General features: G+C 52.1%; 1 protein-coding gene and 1 long non-coding RNA gene across 2 annotated transcripts; both read left to right on the top strand.

Moving 5' to 3' along the window:
• Nucleotides 1-316: 316 nt before the first annotated feature.
• LOC123614289 (uncharacterized) lies at nt 317-4,251 on the top strand. The gene is made up of 3 exons (XR_006721646.2): nt 317-356; nt 2,701-2,805; nt 4,024-4,251. It is a non-coding gene; the product is annotated as an uncharacterized LOC123614289 (long non-coding RNA).
• A 548-nt stretch (nt 4,252-4,799) lies between these two features.
• Nucleotides 4,800-14,834, top strand: MB (myoglobin). The gene is made up of 3 exons (XM_010946041.3): nt 4,800-4,981; nt 10,288-10,510; nt 14,127-14,834. Exons 1-3 carry the CDS (start codon nt 4,887-4,889, stop codon nt 14,271-14,273), a joined length of 465 nt encoding a protein of 154 aa, XP_010944343.1. The 5' UTR covers nt 4,800-4,886; the 3' UTR covers nt 14,274-14,834.
• Nucleotides 14,835-15,391: the final 557 nt, after the last annotated feature.

Below are 15,391 nucleotides of genomic sequence, written 5' to 3'. Positions count from 1 at the left end.
GAGATGGGCCAGTTGGAGAGAGGAAGGACTTGGGGATGTGGAGGTGGGTTTAGGCTCATCCAGGTGACAGGTGGAAGGTGGGGCTGGAGGAGTGACTCCAAGCCTTAGAGGCGGGGGAGGTGGGCTGGTGTCCCTGGCCACACCTGTTGCCTGGGATATTGGGATCCTGATGTCCCTGCCAGCCCCCCTCCAGCAAGCCCCTCTGGGCCTCCAGGCAGAGGAGGAGCCATGCCATATAAACTGTATTTTTAGTTCTCTTTCCATCTCCCCAGCTGCTATAAGACACCTCTCCCTGCCCCCAGCCCCCTGCTTGGCTGGAGGCTCCAGGAAGACAACTGGGCAGTAGGGGAGACGTGGTCAGTATGAAGGCCCTGAGGGGCTGCGAGGAGCGGGTGGTGGGCCCAAGATGGGTCTGGGGCCAGCCCGGGGGTCCTGCCACCTGGTAGATGGCCTCGGCAGGTCCTGCAGGCTCCAGGCCTCAGCCCTGCTCGGAGTCTGGCCTGGCGCTGGTCCAGGAGGCAGACTCTGCCAGGAAGGAGCAAGCCGAGCTGGGGGGACCTGGCAGGGAGAGGGGAGGGAGGCATTGCCCGGGCTGGCCTCCAAAGGGCCAGCTCCCAGGAGGAGCAGGAGGAGGAAGGGAGGTGGTCAGGGTTGAGGGGACCCGAAGCTCTGAAGATCCAAAGTGCTCTTTCTTCCCGGCTTTGGTCCCCCATGGATGGAGTCTTAAAGTGTAACCCCCCAGATTCACTGAGGGGAGTTGCTGGCTACACAAGGGTGTCAAATGCCCAGGTCACCTAGACTGGACTTGCAGCCTTTGAAAGAGAGGGCCTGGTGCACAGTCACCTGGGAACTCGAACCCATGCAGGGAGGTGCCGGGAGCCCCTTGCTAGAGAGTTCTCTCTGTGTATATGTGTGACAAGAGGTGAGAGTCACCAGACACTGAAGATGGAGAACAGATCTTTTTCCACCAGGCAGGCCCCTAGCTTACATTGCCAGGAGACGGTGTTCTGTTGACCTTGGGGTGTGTAGTCTGGACAAGAAAAGTCTTAGGTGAGCCTGCATCTTCCCTGGTGAGAGAGACTCGGCGGGTCCTCTCCATCCCCAAGGAGCCCGCAGAGCCAGAAAAAGGAAGTGAGGACCACAAGAAGGCATATTTTGGTTTGATTAGAAGACTCTTTAAAGTTGTAGGTAGTGAGGTCACTGCTCCTAGGAGTATTCAAGCAGGTGCTAGAAGATGATCTGTAGGGAGAATTCCTGCACTTAGTGGGAACTTGGACAAGATACCATGGAAGGCCTCTGTTAGCTTCAAGAATCCATGGCTAGAATTCTCTTTCATTTTAATTCTGAGATCTCAAATCTCCAGAATTTGAAGGCTGGAGGGATGATTCTACAAGTCTCAGAATTTCACATTCAAAGGATTCTGTGATATGAAAGGGAGAAAGAGGAGGGGGCAGGTCTCACTTGGTGGGATTCAGCTGTGTTCCTTTGGGTGTCAAAGTAACCCACCCGTGTTTGTGTGTGGGTACCTGTGTGCATGTACATGACATGCGAGTGTTAAGGCTGCAGAAAGTTTTGCACGTGGTGGGGGAAGGTATAGCTCAGTGGCAGAGTGTGTGCTTAGCATGCCCAAGGTCCTGGGTTCAATCGCCAGTACCTCCATTAAAATAGATAAATAAACCTAATTACCTAACCCCCCTCCAAAAAAAAAAAAAAAAGAATAAAATTAAGGGGCCAAATCTTAAAAAAAAAAAAAAAAGTTTTGCATGTAAAGGCAGCCTGGCTTTCCTGTTCTGTGCATCTTCAGCCTCCCTGCCCCGGCTATTTGAAGGCTGTCACAGGAATAATTACAGCCCCCAAACAAAGTTGGCGACTCCAGGTAGCCATAGCAACCGCTAGGTACCGTCTGTTCTGTTGTAGAGATGTGTAAGTTCGAGCGGATGTTGGTTCCCTTCTATTAGCTTAAAAGGTAAAACTTAAAAGGTTCATCAACCTCAAAGCCTCGGGTTTCCATGAACTTGCCAGTTAATGGGAGTGCCTGCCAAGGGGGTGACAGCTTCATATTAAACACTTTTGCACTGGTGACGAATTGATGAGATTTTAAGTACCCAGGCCGTCCCTAGACAGCTCGGGAGGCTGGAGATAGGAAAAGAGCCTTGGATTCAGGTTTCAGTCCCAGCTCTGCAGCTCACCAGCCTCAGGCAGGTGCTGAACCTCTCCAAGTCTTTGTGTCCATCCAGCCGGGTGGGGCGATGACAGTCCTGCCCCGCCAGCCCCTCAGGATTGCTCCGAGGGTCTCAAGAGGACACAGGCTGGGGGGTGTTTAAAAACAGCATTGCCAGAGCTGATGGTTTAAATCAGAACCCAGTGATGCCGATCCTTTCAGTGATGTCACTGTTGTGCCCCAGTGGACGGCCCCGGGCTGGGGTCAGCTGGCTGCCGCGTCCTCCCTTCTGTCCTCTCCCCCCATGCTGCTGGGCTCACCCTCCAGCAAGGGACCAGGAGTAGGGGCCGGGCCCTGGGCAGACTGCCCCAGAGTCGCCTTGCCCTTGCATCCTGGGCCTGACACAGTGTAGGTCCTCAGAAAGTTGGAGCGGACTTCACAGAGATCAGAATGGAGACCCACAGTTGCACGGGGGTTTACCCAGTGCTGCAATTCTTACCCATGAAACCCTCTTTGACTCTGTATTCCCTCTCACCTAGCCAATTGTTGCCAGACATCCCTGTCACATTTTGAAGAGGAGAATCTGGTTGGTGTAGCTAATAAACATTGGCTGTTTGACAGAGCCTTGCCATTGGCTGCCTCAGGTTAGATTCTAGCCCCAGTCCAATCGCTGTGACTAGCCACAGGTTTGGGGGAGGGACGTGACTGCGGGGGGTCGGGCAGGGCAGTTGTCTTTAGAATGAGCTATGTATGTGGGGCAGACACAACTGGCATGTCCAGTACAGACCCAGGATAGCCAGGACGCTTGCTTATCCTTTCTGAGTCTCATGGTTCCCAGCTGTAAAATGGGGTGATGCTTGCTACCTTGCATCGTTGTGAAGATTAGATATAATCCTGCCCAAGGAGGCACTGTGTAAGCTGTAAAGTTCTATGCAGATGGAAGCAGGAGCTTGTTGATCTGTGAATTATAAATGTTCACTTTAAAAAAGTAACTTAAAGATGTGAACAAATGACTACTATTGAAGTTGATCTAGTAGCAAAAGAAACCGAAAAACCATGTGACCCATTCTGTATTTTGGTTATTGCATTGCTTTGATAAAGGATTTTCACAGGAAAAAAAGTATATATATATATATACCTTGATCATAGCACTAAGTGGACTGTACTGTCATTTTATTCCTCTTACTTATCTCCCCTAGGGGACTGTTTCATAAATACCAGGTTGTGTTTGATCTGGTTCTGTGTCCTCGGCAAGTAGCACAATTTCTGACACAGAGTAGGTACTCTGTAACCGTGTGTTGGATGGATGAAGGGATGATGGACAAGTGGATGGACAGATGATGGATGAGTGGGTGGATGGATGAGTGATGGATGATGGATGGTTGGGTGGGTAGGTGGATGGTTGGGTGGGTAGGTGGATGGGTGGGTGGATAGATGATGGACAGATGGATGGATAATGGACAGTAGATGGATGATGGATGGATGACAGACAGATGGATGGATGATGGATGGTAGATGGATGATAGAAGGATGTGACATAAAGGCCAATCATCCTCCACTTGCCTTCCTTGCAAGGCCATCCATCCTCTTATTCAATGAACATTTATTCAGTTCAAACTTGGTACCAGGCACTGTGCAAGGTACAAGAGATACACAAATGAATAAAACAAAGCCTGTGCCCACAGACAATCGGAGTAAGGTGTTCAGGAGCGTGGACTTCTTGGGCTCAAGTCTGAGCTCTTCCATCAGTCTGTGGCAGACTTCCCTAAGGTCCCTTCCATTAGATGGAGGTGATGTCAGTATTTATCATGGAGGGTGGTAGGGGGATTAAATGAGTTACACACGTAGAGGATTTGGAATAGGGCCTGGCACCCGGTGGTCTCTGTCAGTGTCGGCTCCTATGGTCCTAACGGAAGACCCGGCGTGGAGACAAAGAACATGATGCAGTGAGGTAAGCAGTGCAACAGGAACACATACAAATAAATGGAAAGAGCAAGCAGTTAATTGCGCCTTGAGGGGGTACAAGCAAAACTTTTCAGAGGGAAATATTTGAGCAAAGCCATGAAGCTAGGAGTTTTCTAGGTGGAATGGGAAAATTCAGGCTCCGAGAGTTATGGATCTGCCTGGGTTCACCCAGCTATAAAGCAAGAAATCATCTAGACCCCTTCCCACCGCTCTGACGGGTGAGGGGCATCCTGGCAAAGTGGGCAGAAGGTGGGTGAAGGGACTGCTAAGGGCCAGGACCGTCCCAGGGACAGTCAGGAAGCCTGCTGCCCAGGCTTAGAAACATGACAGGTTCTCTTGGGATGGCTGACAGCAGGAGCGTTGGGTTTCAGGCCGTTGGCATTGGCCTTGGTCATGCCCTTTCTGTTGGCCTCTGAGAGTCCAGACAGTGGCCCAAACTCCTCCCAACTCTTTCCATACGCACAGCCACCCCCACCCCGTGGCCTGAGTTGTCCTGCCTCCCCACAATGGCACCCACCCCAAAATAGCTTCCATGTGAGGGCTAGAGAAGGGAAAAGATTAGACCCCTGCTTGAAAGAGGGGGGGAGCAGGGGAGGGGGAAAGAGAGAGCGAGCCAGCTGTCAAGTGATCCCTGTGAAGCATCTGGGAAGGTATAAAACCCCTTTGGAGCCAGGCGGCCTCAAACCCCAGCTATCGGAGCCGGGACACCCAGTCAGTAGTCAGTCCGCACTTGCCCTTTTTGTCTCCTCCAGGCAGCGCCATGGGGCTCAGCGACGGGGAATGGCAGCTGGTGCTGAACGTCTGGGGGAAGGTGGAGGCTGATGTCGCAGGCCATGGGCAGGAGGTCCTCATCAGGTAAAAGGAAGAGATCCCATTGCGCCCATCACCCGCTTCCCAAAGATCAGGGTTGTTTGCCTGCGAGGTGGAGTGTGTGCCTTGGGGTTGACCAGTTGGCTGCGTTAGTTATGTTTGTTGAAACCCCCACTTGGCTCTTTGCTTTTACAAGTCAGGAACTGGAGTCAGGAGAGGAAAGGGGATCCATCTCACACCTGTGTCAGCAGCTAGGAGAAGCTTGACGAGCAAACTCCTGGATGCTTAGAGCCCACCAAGAGGAATCCTAGAATTATAGGCAGAATTAACCAGAGAGATCCGAGTGATCTTGTCTGGACATGTCACTTAATGGATGAGGACATAAAGGACCTGAGACGGGAAGGATGACCTCAGAGTCACAAGTCCATCATAGTCTGTAAAATGCAAGGCCAAGACATGACCTTCAAGATGAGATGTGTGGTTGTAGACCTGGCTCTGCCACTGAGCAGCTGTGTGACCTTTGGGAAGGTACACAACCTCTCTGATCCTCAATTTCTTCTCCTGTGCAATGGGGGGAAATCCTAATAATATCTACATTATAGAGTGGAAATAAGAATTAAATAAGATGATGCATGTAAGGGACCCAGAATAATTCCTGGTATATAGTGAGTTCTAGAAGATATTGGTAACTATTATATATGAAGCTTAGACTTGGGGCCTTTAAAGTATTATAATTAGAAAACAGTAGACAGAGGACCTTTAGTGACTTGATGTTGAGTGCTTCTTGAATTTGAGGGCTCAGAAAGGTGTCCAAGCACATCTTGCCTTCTACAGCAAGAGGTTCCTAAACAAACAAACAAACAACAAAGAATCCCGTAAAATTCTGAGTTTTGTAAATAGAGGATGGCTTGTGGCTTATAAATAGAATCTCATGTCTCTGTTGCCTTCCTTCCCAAAGGGCGATGGACTCTCCTCCGCTCCTAGCCCCTTCTCATGCTCTGAGAAGTGCAGGTCAACAACCTAATGGGGTACATGCACGCCTGGGAGAAAGCGGGCCCCGGTTGCCACAAGTGAACGGATTGTCCTTCATGCTTGAATTTACAGATGAATTTCTCCCTCTTTAGGAGCCAGAGCAGATCTTCCTCTCCCACTTAGATGCCCTTTCAGTCTCCCTTGGGCTTCCCCTATTTCCAGGTCCCATGTCTGGGGAGAATGCCCGGTTCTACCAGCTCTGTTATCTGGAGTTCGAGCCCTCAGTGAATCTCACCAGAAACGCTTGAGAAAGGACAGTCGAGTTCTCTGTTGAATCTAACTGGCATCTTGAGGTGTTTCTTTGTGTCTTTCTCCTCTGTCTCTGTCGGTTGGCTCTGGGGGCTGCAACAGGTCCTGTCTAATTGGATAGAAGGACAGAAGGCTCCCACAAAGTTGAATCAACTCCCAGGCCCCCATTTGCTGTGTGACCTTGGTCGTGTCACTGCTCCTCACTGGGCCTATTTCCCTATTTGTTGAGTAAAGGGATTGCCTGCCACAGTTTCTGAGATCCCTGCCCACTCTTACGCCTGGCATTCTCTGAGTCCAGGATCCTGCCTTGCTTTTGGAGAGGAGGCAGGGTCTCAGGTGGGAGAGCAGTCTCTAGAGCAGGAGTCTTTCCAAGGTGATCTGGTGGCGACCAGCCCTAAGTCAGTGACTTGGACATCTTGAAGGAGACTTGGGGTATTGTGTCACAGGGGAAACATCTCCCTTCCCGGGGTGGGTCGGAGGGAACCGCCAGGGGCTGGGTGCCAGGGGTGAGACATGATGCTGGAGACTGCTGGCCCCTGGAAGGCCCCAGAGAGCCCGATGCCCTGTCATGTCTTAAGCTGCAGGACATGCAGAAACCATGCCAGCTGGTTCTGTCCTCTTAGTTTGGGTTCTAGGGGCAGGGACGGGAGGGGATGCTAGCTCCCTGGGTTCAAAGAGCTCCTGTTAGAGCTGACCTTTTGGTTCTGCTCCCGATGCTGAACCCAGGCTTTCTGACTGAGCTTGAAAAGGTTATTTCTCCCACTCCTCTGATAATAAAAGAGGGCAAATTCTGTTCAGCTGAGTCTGTTAATGAAGCACCGAGGGCTTCACTGCAAGTAACTGATCATTACGTTCTAGAACTTAATAGCTGGAAGGTCAGCTGGAGATTCTGACTCCAGGAGTCAGGGGCTTAGGAGGGAGGAGGCTGCTGAGAGGGCTCCAGACCCCTGCCTTTCCTGCTTTCCCCCAGATCTTTCCTGCTTTATTTCTTTTTGCATTTGAACAAAGGATTTTGAGGCCATGAAAAATTTGAAAGCCTCTGCTGGTGGCCAACACTTCTTACGTCACAGGGAGGAAACACGGCTCAAGAGTCTCAGCCAGCCGATGGCAGCTACAGACAAAATAAAAAATTCCTAGTCCTAACGATTATGATGATGACGATAATGGATAGGATGATGATGGAGATGATGGAGATGGTGATAATGACAACGAAGATGGAGATGGTGATGATGATGATGATGGCGATGATGATGGTGATAATGACAATGATGATGATGATGGAGATGGTGATGATGATGGAGATGGTGATGATGATGGAGATGGTGATGATGATAGAGATGATAGTGATGGTGGTGGTGGTGACCATGCTGATGATGACAATGGCAATGATGATGGAGATGATGATGGTGATGGTGATAATGATAATGGTGGTAGAGATGATGTGGAGGACAGCAAATATTTATATAGTACACACTGATTGCTAAGCCCTGTGTTAAGTGTTTCACATATATTAACTCATTTAAGCCTCACAACAACCTTGTGAGCTAGATATTATTATGACCACCACACTTAATAGAGAGGTTAAGTGACTCGTCCAAAGTCCCACAGCTGGAATTCAAACCCAGACGGCATGGATCAGCATTCCTGCCCTGGACCCCTGTGCTGTATCGTCCCACAGTCTTGGCGCACTAGAGATGAGTTCCCATCCTCATCTGATTCTTTGGTTCTGGAGCAGAGAAGGGTTTGTGCAGGTCTGTGAGAGTCCTCCATCTTCTGTGTAGCTGCCTGGTTGGGCCTCAGCTCAGAGGACAGCTGGCAAATGGCCTCCTTTCCCTCTGACTTGCCTGCAGACCTGGGATAAACTAGGCAGGCTGACGATAGGATTTCGATGATAACACCGAACGAGTGAGCACTTCTGAAACACTGGAGAAAAAGCCCTCCGCCCATCTCCACAGGGAGAGGGCCTCCCATCTGCACGTTTTCTGGGTTGCCACTGTCGGGGACATCCAGGGACAGCCTTCTGTGACTGCTCTGGGGGCTCCCAGCTGCAGGGCTTGGGGCCATGGGAGGGAGACAGCCATGTGATGCCAGGATGATATGGTGGACACTCGTTAGCCCAATTTTTCTGCACTGTTTAAAGTAAATCTGGGCTCCCTCTCTGGTTGACAGGTGCTAGGAGTGGAGGGTGAAGTGGGGGCTTAGAATTTGGAGGCTGAGAAATCAGTTACACCAACTCTCTTGGTTTGATAGTTGAGCCATGACTCAGAGAAGCTGAGTGACTTCTTCAATGTCACACAGCACACTGGAGGCAGAGCAGGGGACAGAACTCAGCTTCCATAATTCTCAGTGCCCTGTTCTTTCTCCCAGACATCTGAGGGACTCCCAAAATGTCTGAGATCCCTAGCTACCTTGGGTCCCAAGTCCTTGGCCTTCTTCTGCTCTCCAGTGTTCCAACCTTAGGCCTTCACATGTGAGTGCTGGTCTCCCATCTGTCAGGCAGGAGTTCAAGGATCATTGTCACCAGATAATAATTGTCAGGAGCTCTGGGACCCTTGGGTGAAAGGTGTCAGGGGTGAGGTGTCAGTGATGTGCAAGGTTTGGCTGGGGCCCCAGATGAGGTGGTGACATTGGCATGGCTGTGGACAGCCCTGGGCATTCTGGGGAAGTAGGAGGGATGTGCTCCTGGTGGGGAAGGGAGTGCTCCCTGTCCATGCTACGTGGCACATGCATGTGTGTGTGTGTCTATGTGTGTGAGTACAGGTATGTGCTGTGAGATACTTGTGCACACTGGAGCATGTCCACAGTCAGGTTTAAGGGTGTCGCAGAGCCAGGAAACTATAAAAGAGGAAACTTTCAAGACACGAAGACATTAGACAGGAGGAGGGGAAGCTAGGCAGGCAGCATCAGTCCTGCAAAGGTTTCTGGGCGCAACACAAGGGAACAAGTGTGAGTTGCAGAACCACTCAGTCTTGGGTTTGGGTCTGGACTCTGCCACGCCAGACAGGTACCCTGGGCAAGTCACCTATCTCCATGGTCTTCCATTTGCCCACAAGTGAAATGGGGAGAATCACCCCCACTCCAAGTGGCAGGTATGAATTCCACTAACTGACACCTACTTTCCCGCAGCAGGAAAGACTGAGGTCCAAGGCTATGCGTGGTGGCTCAGGATAACGGGCAGAGTCCCTCTGCGGCTAGCTCACTGGGTCCCTGGCAGGAGCAGGGACCTGGTCTTTGGACAGGTGGCTCCCACCAGGGACCCTCACCATCGGTCCTGGGAGGTACTGGGAGGTGCAGGAAGTCAGAGCAAAATGAGTAAGAGCTTTCTGAACCTGAGAGCTGCTCAGGGTGGAATGGCTCTCACAGGTAGTAGGGAGCCTCCTGAAGCTGGAAATATTAAAGTGACTGAAGGATGATCCCCAGGCAGGAAGCTGCAGACATGGCCCCCTGCATGGACTACTTTCCGAGTCATTCAGACCTGATGTCAGTCTGGCTCTTGGGCACCCTGACCCTGCAATATGGAGCTAGGACCTCACATCTCTTAGCCTCTGTTCCCTCATCTGTAAAATGGGAATAATAAGACCCTAAAGGGAAGTGTAGATGCAGAGCCCAGCAAGGCCCTGGCATGTAACGAGTGCTCAACAAATCCGGGTCCTTCGGCCCCTTGCTCCCAACCCTTTCTGCTCCACGAGGATGGCATTTAGTCATCCATGTGCCAAACAACACCGTGAAAATGGGGGTGAGGGCAGGGCAACACAGAGAGGTCTTTCCTTCTTATCTTTCACGGTAACGATGAAGAAGAGGAAGACGATGATGATAGAAATAAAAATAGCAAGTGTTTATCTGACACTTCCTGTGCGGCCCTCAGCACCTGTGATCTCATTTAATCCCAAGGGCGCATCTACAGGGAGGGCCTCGTGTGCCCCATGAAGAGGCTGAGGCACAGAGAGGTGAAGTGAATGGCCCAAGGTCACACAGCTGGGAAGTGGGGGCAGGGAGGAGTGTGAACTTGAACTCCAGTCTGGCCACCTCCAGACCTCTGTGCCTAACTCCAGCCCACCTTGTGCCCACAGGCTCTTTACAGGGCACCCCGAGACCCTGGAGAAATTTGACAAGTTCAAGCACCTGAAGACCGCCGATGAGATGAAGGCCTCTGAGGACCTGAAGAAGCATGGCAACACCGTGCTCACTGCCCTGGGGGGCATCCTCAAGAAGAAGGGGCATCATGAGGCTGAGCTGAAGCCCCTGGCCCAGTCACACGCCACCAAGCACAAAATCCCCGTCAAGTACCTGGAGGTGGGCGGCGGGGCCTGGGATGGGTGAGAGGATGGGAGTTAAAGAGAAGCCCCAAAGGCATGAGATGTGGGTTCGAGTCCCAGCCCAACTACTAACTTGCCCAGTGAACCTATGTCTTTCCTCTTTGTCTCTCAGTTTCCTCATCTGTAAAATGGGCTGTCACCCACTCTCCTTCCTCCTGGGTCACTGAGAGTAAACATATTTCTCCACTGAATTAGTATCTTGTCTCCAAGGAAGAAGTGGACATTGGGTGCACAACTTGCATTCTTTCCACGGGTGGGTACCATTATCACACCCACTTGGCAGATGAGGAAACTGAGGCACAGAGAGGTTAAGTAGCTTGTCTGTGGTCACAGAGGCAGCACATGGCAGAGCTGGTGTTCAAACTGGGTCTTTATTCCTCCAGAACCCCAGCTTCTAACCCCTATGCCACTGGGAGTTGGAGACACACAAAACTTATATGACAGGAGTTCAGCAATTGGGGCTCAATTACAGGGGTGGGTGGCCAGCAGGCTAGTTCTATTAGTTTGAGCATCTTTACAGAGAGGGAGCCTCGGGTGTCCTAGGCATAAGTAATTGGTTTGAACCTCCTGTGATGCTCTGAGAAGTAGAGGTTGGGGAGAACCCGAGCTTTGAGTCCTGTGTCTAGACCCAGTGGGAGGAGGGGACATAGCAGGAAGGAGCACTAGGGACCTGAGGGATAAAGGGCCTTGTGGATATCACCCCTGGGGACGGGAGCAGCAGGCAGGTTGGTGCAGCAGTGCTGGTAAGGATAACGGTGATAGTTCCCGGTTAGGATGGACCATGATAAACATTTGCCTGGGTCCACTGCGTAGAATTCTCATGATTACCCCACGAGTTTAGAAACTGCATTCAATGCTGTCTTTTCCTTTCACACAAAAGGTCAGCAGTAGGGAATCCAGAGCTGGTGTAGAAGCCCTAGGGATGCAGGCTCTTTCTGTGCTGCCATCCTTGACAAAAGGTCAGCAGTAGGGAATCCAGAGCTGGTGTAGAAGCCCTAGGGATGCAGGCTCTTTCTGTGCTGCCATCCTTGGCATGTAGTGTCCACTCTCAAAGTTGACTCGTGGTCCAAGATGGCTGCTGTAGCTCCAGTCATTCGGTCCATGTTCCAAACAGCAAGCAGGAGGAAAAGAGGAAGGCTCTCTTTTAAGGAGATCTCATCAAACAATTTCGTTTACATCTCATTGGCCAGAAGTTAGTTAGAGACCTCACGTATCTGCGTGGAAAGCTGGGAAATGAAGTCTATTGCCACTCTAAACCCAATCAGTGTTCCGTTACAAGGAAGAAAGAAAAAGTGGACATTAGGCAGGCAATTAAAAGTCTCTGCCCTAGGCCGGTAGACTTCTCATCCCCATTTTTCTGATTTAGAAACTCAGGGCTCAGAGAGGTTAAGTAGCTTGCCCAAGGTCACACAGCTAATACACCAGGAAGTACAATCTGATCTGTGGTACTCTAGAACCCAAGCTTTTAGTCCCTTGTGACATAATATCTCCCATGAACAACCACCACCATCCTCTTCAGCCTCTTCACCCTGCAGCCCTATGTAGCAGCCCCCAAATCACACACAAACAGTCCTGCCTGCCTGTCCCACTCAGCAACACAGACAGGAGGAGCCGGTCCTGCCTCTGAGATTCTGCATGAGTGGTGGTCCCTGGCTTCCCTTTTTCTCTTGGCAAATCCCTGTTCCTCCTCCAAGGCCCAGCTCAGAAGCCACCTCCTCTGTTCTGGCCCACAAGGCAGTCAGCTGCTCCATCTGCCCACCCTCCCCTGCAAAGGCATTAGTCCTCATCCTGGCCATGGCGCCTGCCCGGCTGTATTGTAATGTAACCCTTTACCCAGCTGTCTCCTGGCCGGGACACATGCTTCTCAAGGGCAGAGCCTGGCTCTCTCCTATCTGTGAACCTCAGTGAGGGGCTTACAGCACAACTTGAATGACTGATCCCCTCCCTCTGGCTCAGAGAGAAAATGATGCCTTCAAGGTAGCGTTACCGACTAGCAGACTAGAACCCAGGGCTACTTAAAATAATTTCACTTACTGCACAATCCCTGCAAAATAATTAAGATGGATCCCCAGTCTGCTCTTCCCCACGCTGTGGAAGCTTCATTCATGCCCTTCATAAGAAATTGCTCCTTCTCACCTGTAAGTGAGGGGACCACAGAGCATGCTGTGTGCTAAGGGCAACCATCTTTTCCCATCTTCCAGCAGCCCCAGCCCACAATTTGCTAAGTCTTAGCGGCTCTGCCATTGACTTAGGAAAGGCTGAGTGGGGGGACCCAATGGGTTCAGGGGCCCCCCATTTTACATGGAGGTCAGGGTGGAGCTGGGCCTGGAACTTGGGTCTCCAAGTTCTCCCTGAGCAAAGCTTCCTGAAGTCAGCCCATCCCCCAACAAAAGCCCATAAAGGTTTTGTTGCCTTTATGACATTAAAGGGGAACATAAACATATGTCCAAATCAATGCCCAGCGGTGGGTATTTGTGGAGCTGTCTCTGTTTCTGAGCCAAGCAGGGTTTACTGGGTGTTGAAATTTGTGCGTCTGAGGCCGCCCTCAGCATGTGTTCCCCCTGCCGCCCTGCTTTTGGCCACTTGCATCCCAGGTGCCCGAGAAAATGGGCAAATTCAGCTGCGGTGCCGTCTCTGCTTCTGGCTCTGGCTCTGGCTCTGGCCATTATTTGTCCACGATCCCCTGGGTGCAGATTCCAGCTCTGCCATCCACTTGCTACGTGACCTCAGTCTGGCTCCTTCCCCGTCTGGGCCTCAGTAAAATGACACCCTTTGGTCCATGGACCGGTGTTGTGCTTGGCATCAAAACTTGACAAACCACTGAAAAAGTGCAGTGGCTTCTTACACACACACACACACACACACACACACACACACACACTCACACACTCACAGCCCTATGCTGTAGAGATGCCTGTCTCCATTTCCTGGTAATGACCTTGTGGATGGCAGAGCAAATGGTGACGGTGTTGGTCCCGGGGCCGAGCCGTCAGCCTGCTCCCTTTCCTCTTCCTCTCTCTCCTTCCCTCCCACCAATACTTCTGAGCAAAGGCTCTCTGCTTGGCACAGAAAATACGATGTTCTGCCCCCTACTCACCCCCAAACAGGCTGTTTAAAGCAATCGCCATATTCAGCCATTACATGCAAAAATTAAATGCACGCAAATGGAAATAGGTTCTTTCTAGATTCTCTGATTGCAAAATCCTGGATAAAACCAAGGGATAGGAGCATTTCGCTCCCTTGTGGCTGCCCCTGTGGTGGCGGGCCATGCCTGGCTGTCGTCGGGTCCTCATCCAGAGCACAGCTGAGGAGGATCGCAGATGAGCCAGCCCATCCGGCCACATGGCCGTGGGCACACGGCCTAACCTTTCCTCGTCTGTCCCAAGACGGGCCTCACTTTCCCCATCTGTCTCACAGGGTTGTGGGGGTTACAGGAGTTAATCCATGGAGACTGCACAGAAGTGCACCAGGCAGTTAGTAAGTGCTCAGTAAACAGCCGTGGGATGTAGAGGAGCTGGGTTTGATCTGATTCCCATCTGGCCCCTGGCTTGTCTGCCCCACTGACCAGCATCCTCCTGTCCCTGTCCCTGCAGTTCATCTCGGACGCCATCATCCACGTTCTGCAGAGCAAGCATCCCGGGGACTTCGGTGCCGATGCCCAGGCAGCCATGAACAAGGCCCTGGAACTCTTCCGGAACGACATGGCCGCCAAGTACAAGGAGCTGGGATTCCAGGGCTAAGCCCCCAAGCGCCCCTCACCCCACCCACCCAGGCCAGGGCTCTGGGGATGGTGGGGACTGGAACTCCTGTAGCCATAGCGTTTGCTTCTGAGTGTGTGCTTTGTGTATGAGAGGTGGAGGGGGGGAGAGGAAGGGAAGCTTGGGTGGGGGGCGGTGTTCAGGTGATTTCACATGCCTGGGGACCCAGCTTCCTGTGAAGAGTCATCCCCTTGGGAGCCAGGAGAAGCAGGGCTCTGCTCACTGCGGCCGGCAGAGTTGGGTCAGACTTAACTCTCCTCTCACCTAAACCCCAACCCAATTCCTTCCAACCTCCAAACCGACCCACAGCCTCACCCTCACCTTGAACCCCCAACCCAAGCTGTAAATCCAAACTCGGGCCATAGTTGTTTTGGGCTCCATCACCTCGCCCTTAAAGACAGCAGAAGTTCCCTGTGCACTGAGAAGGAGGTCTGGGTGGGGCTGGGGCGGCACAGCCACACCCAGCCCCAGGGAACATAAGTGTGCCTTCTCAGGGGATGGAGTGATCCACCTGGTTTAAATAAAAGACTGAGCACCTCACAATCTCTGCCTGGTGTTTTTCATTTCCTAGAGCAAGGGGAGGGGGCTCCGAGGGAGAAATGGCACTGATGGGACTGTGTGTCCAGAAAGCCTTGTGGGGAGGAGGAGGGGAGGGAGGAGAGGGAGCAGGAGGAAGGCAGGGCAGGAGGGAAAGCCACCACTCAGTGGCAGGGGCAGTGCTGGGTGCGGGGAGATGGAGGGGAGAGCCTCGTCCAGTGGGGGATGTGGGCCGGCGGTCAGTGCCTGGAGCCTGGGGCTGTGGGAGCCCAGAGAGGATGTAGAGTCAGGGGACGATTCTCAGTGTGGTCACCACAACTTAGGCAATACACTCAAGGACACTCGCTAGTCAGTGGCAGAGCTGGGTTTAAACAGTGACAACCTGGAAGCCAGTGGGGACTCCAGCGAGGGAGACAGCTAGGCGGCCAGCCGGTGGCCGGCGCTGACCTTCTGGCCAGAGAGATGGGACAGACGTGTGGGGAATAACTTACAAACACAGGCCAAGAGACACAATCCCTACCTACAAAGGCCAGGCACATGGGTGGAATGTGTTAGGTCTTACT

This window comes from Camelus bactrianus, chromosome 12 (assembly GCF_048773025.1).
Source record: "Camelus bactrianus isolate YW-2024 breed Bactrian camel chromosome 12, ASM4877302v1, whole genome shotgun sequence".
Classification (NCBI taxonomy): domain Eukaryota; kingdom Metazoa; phylum Chordata; class Mammalia; order Artiodactyla; family Camelidae; genus Camelus; species Camelus bactrianus.
The sequence above is the reverse complement of the archived record's forward strand: the minus strand, read 5'-3'. Positions and strand labels throughout refer to the sequence as shown.

Bases quoted from the DNA above. Each gene is read 5' to 3' on its own strand.
- MB (XM_010946041.3), top strand. From the start codon at position 4,887: ATGGGGCTCAGCGACGGGGAATGGCAGCTGGTGCTGAACGTCTGGGGG. The intron at 4,982-10,287 runs GTAAAAGGAAGA...TTGTGCCCACAG, and splicing joins GGGCAGGAGGTCCTCATCAG to GCTCTTTACAGGGCACCCCG. The intron at 10,511-14,126 runs GTGGGCGGCGGG...CTGTCCCTGCAG, and splicing joins TCCCCGTCAAGTACCTGGAG to TTCATCTCGGACGCCATCAT.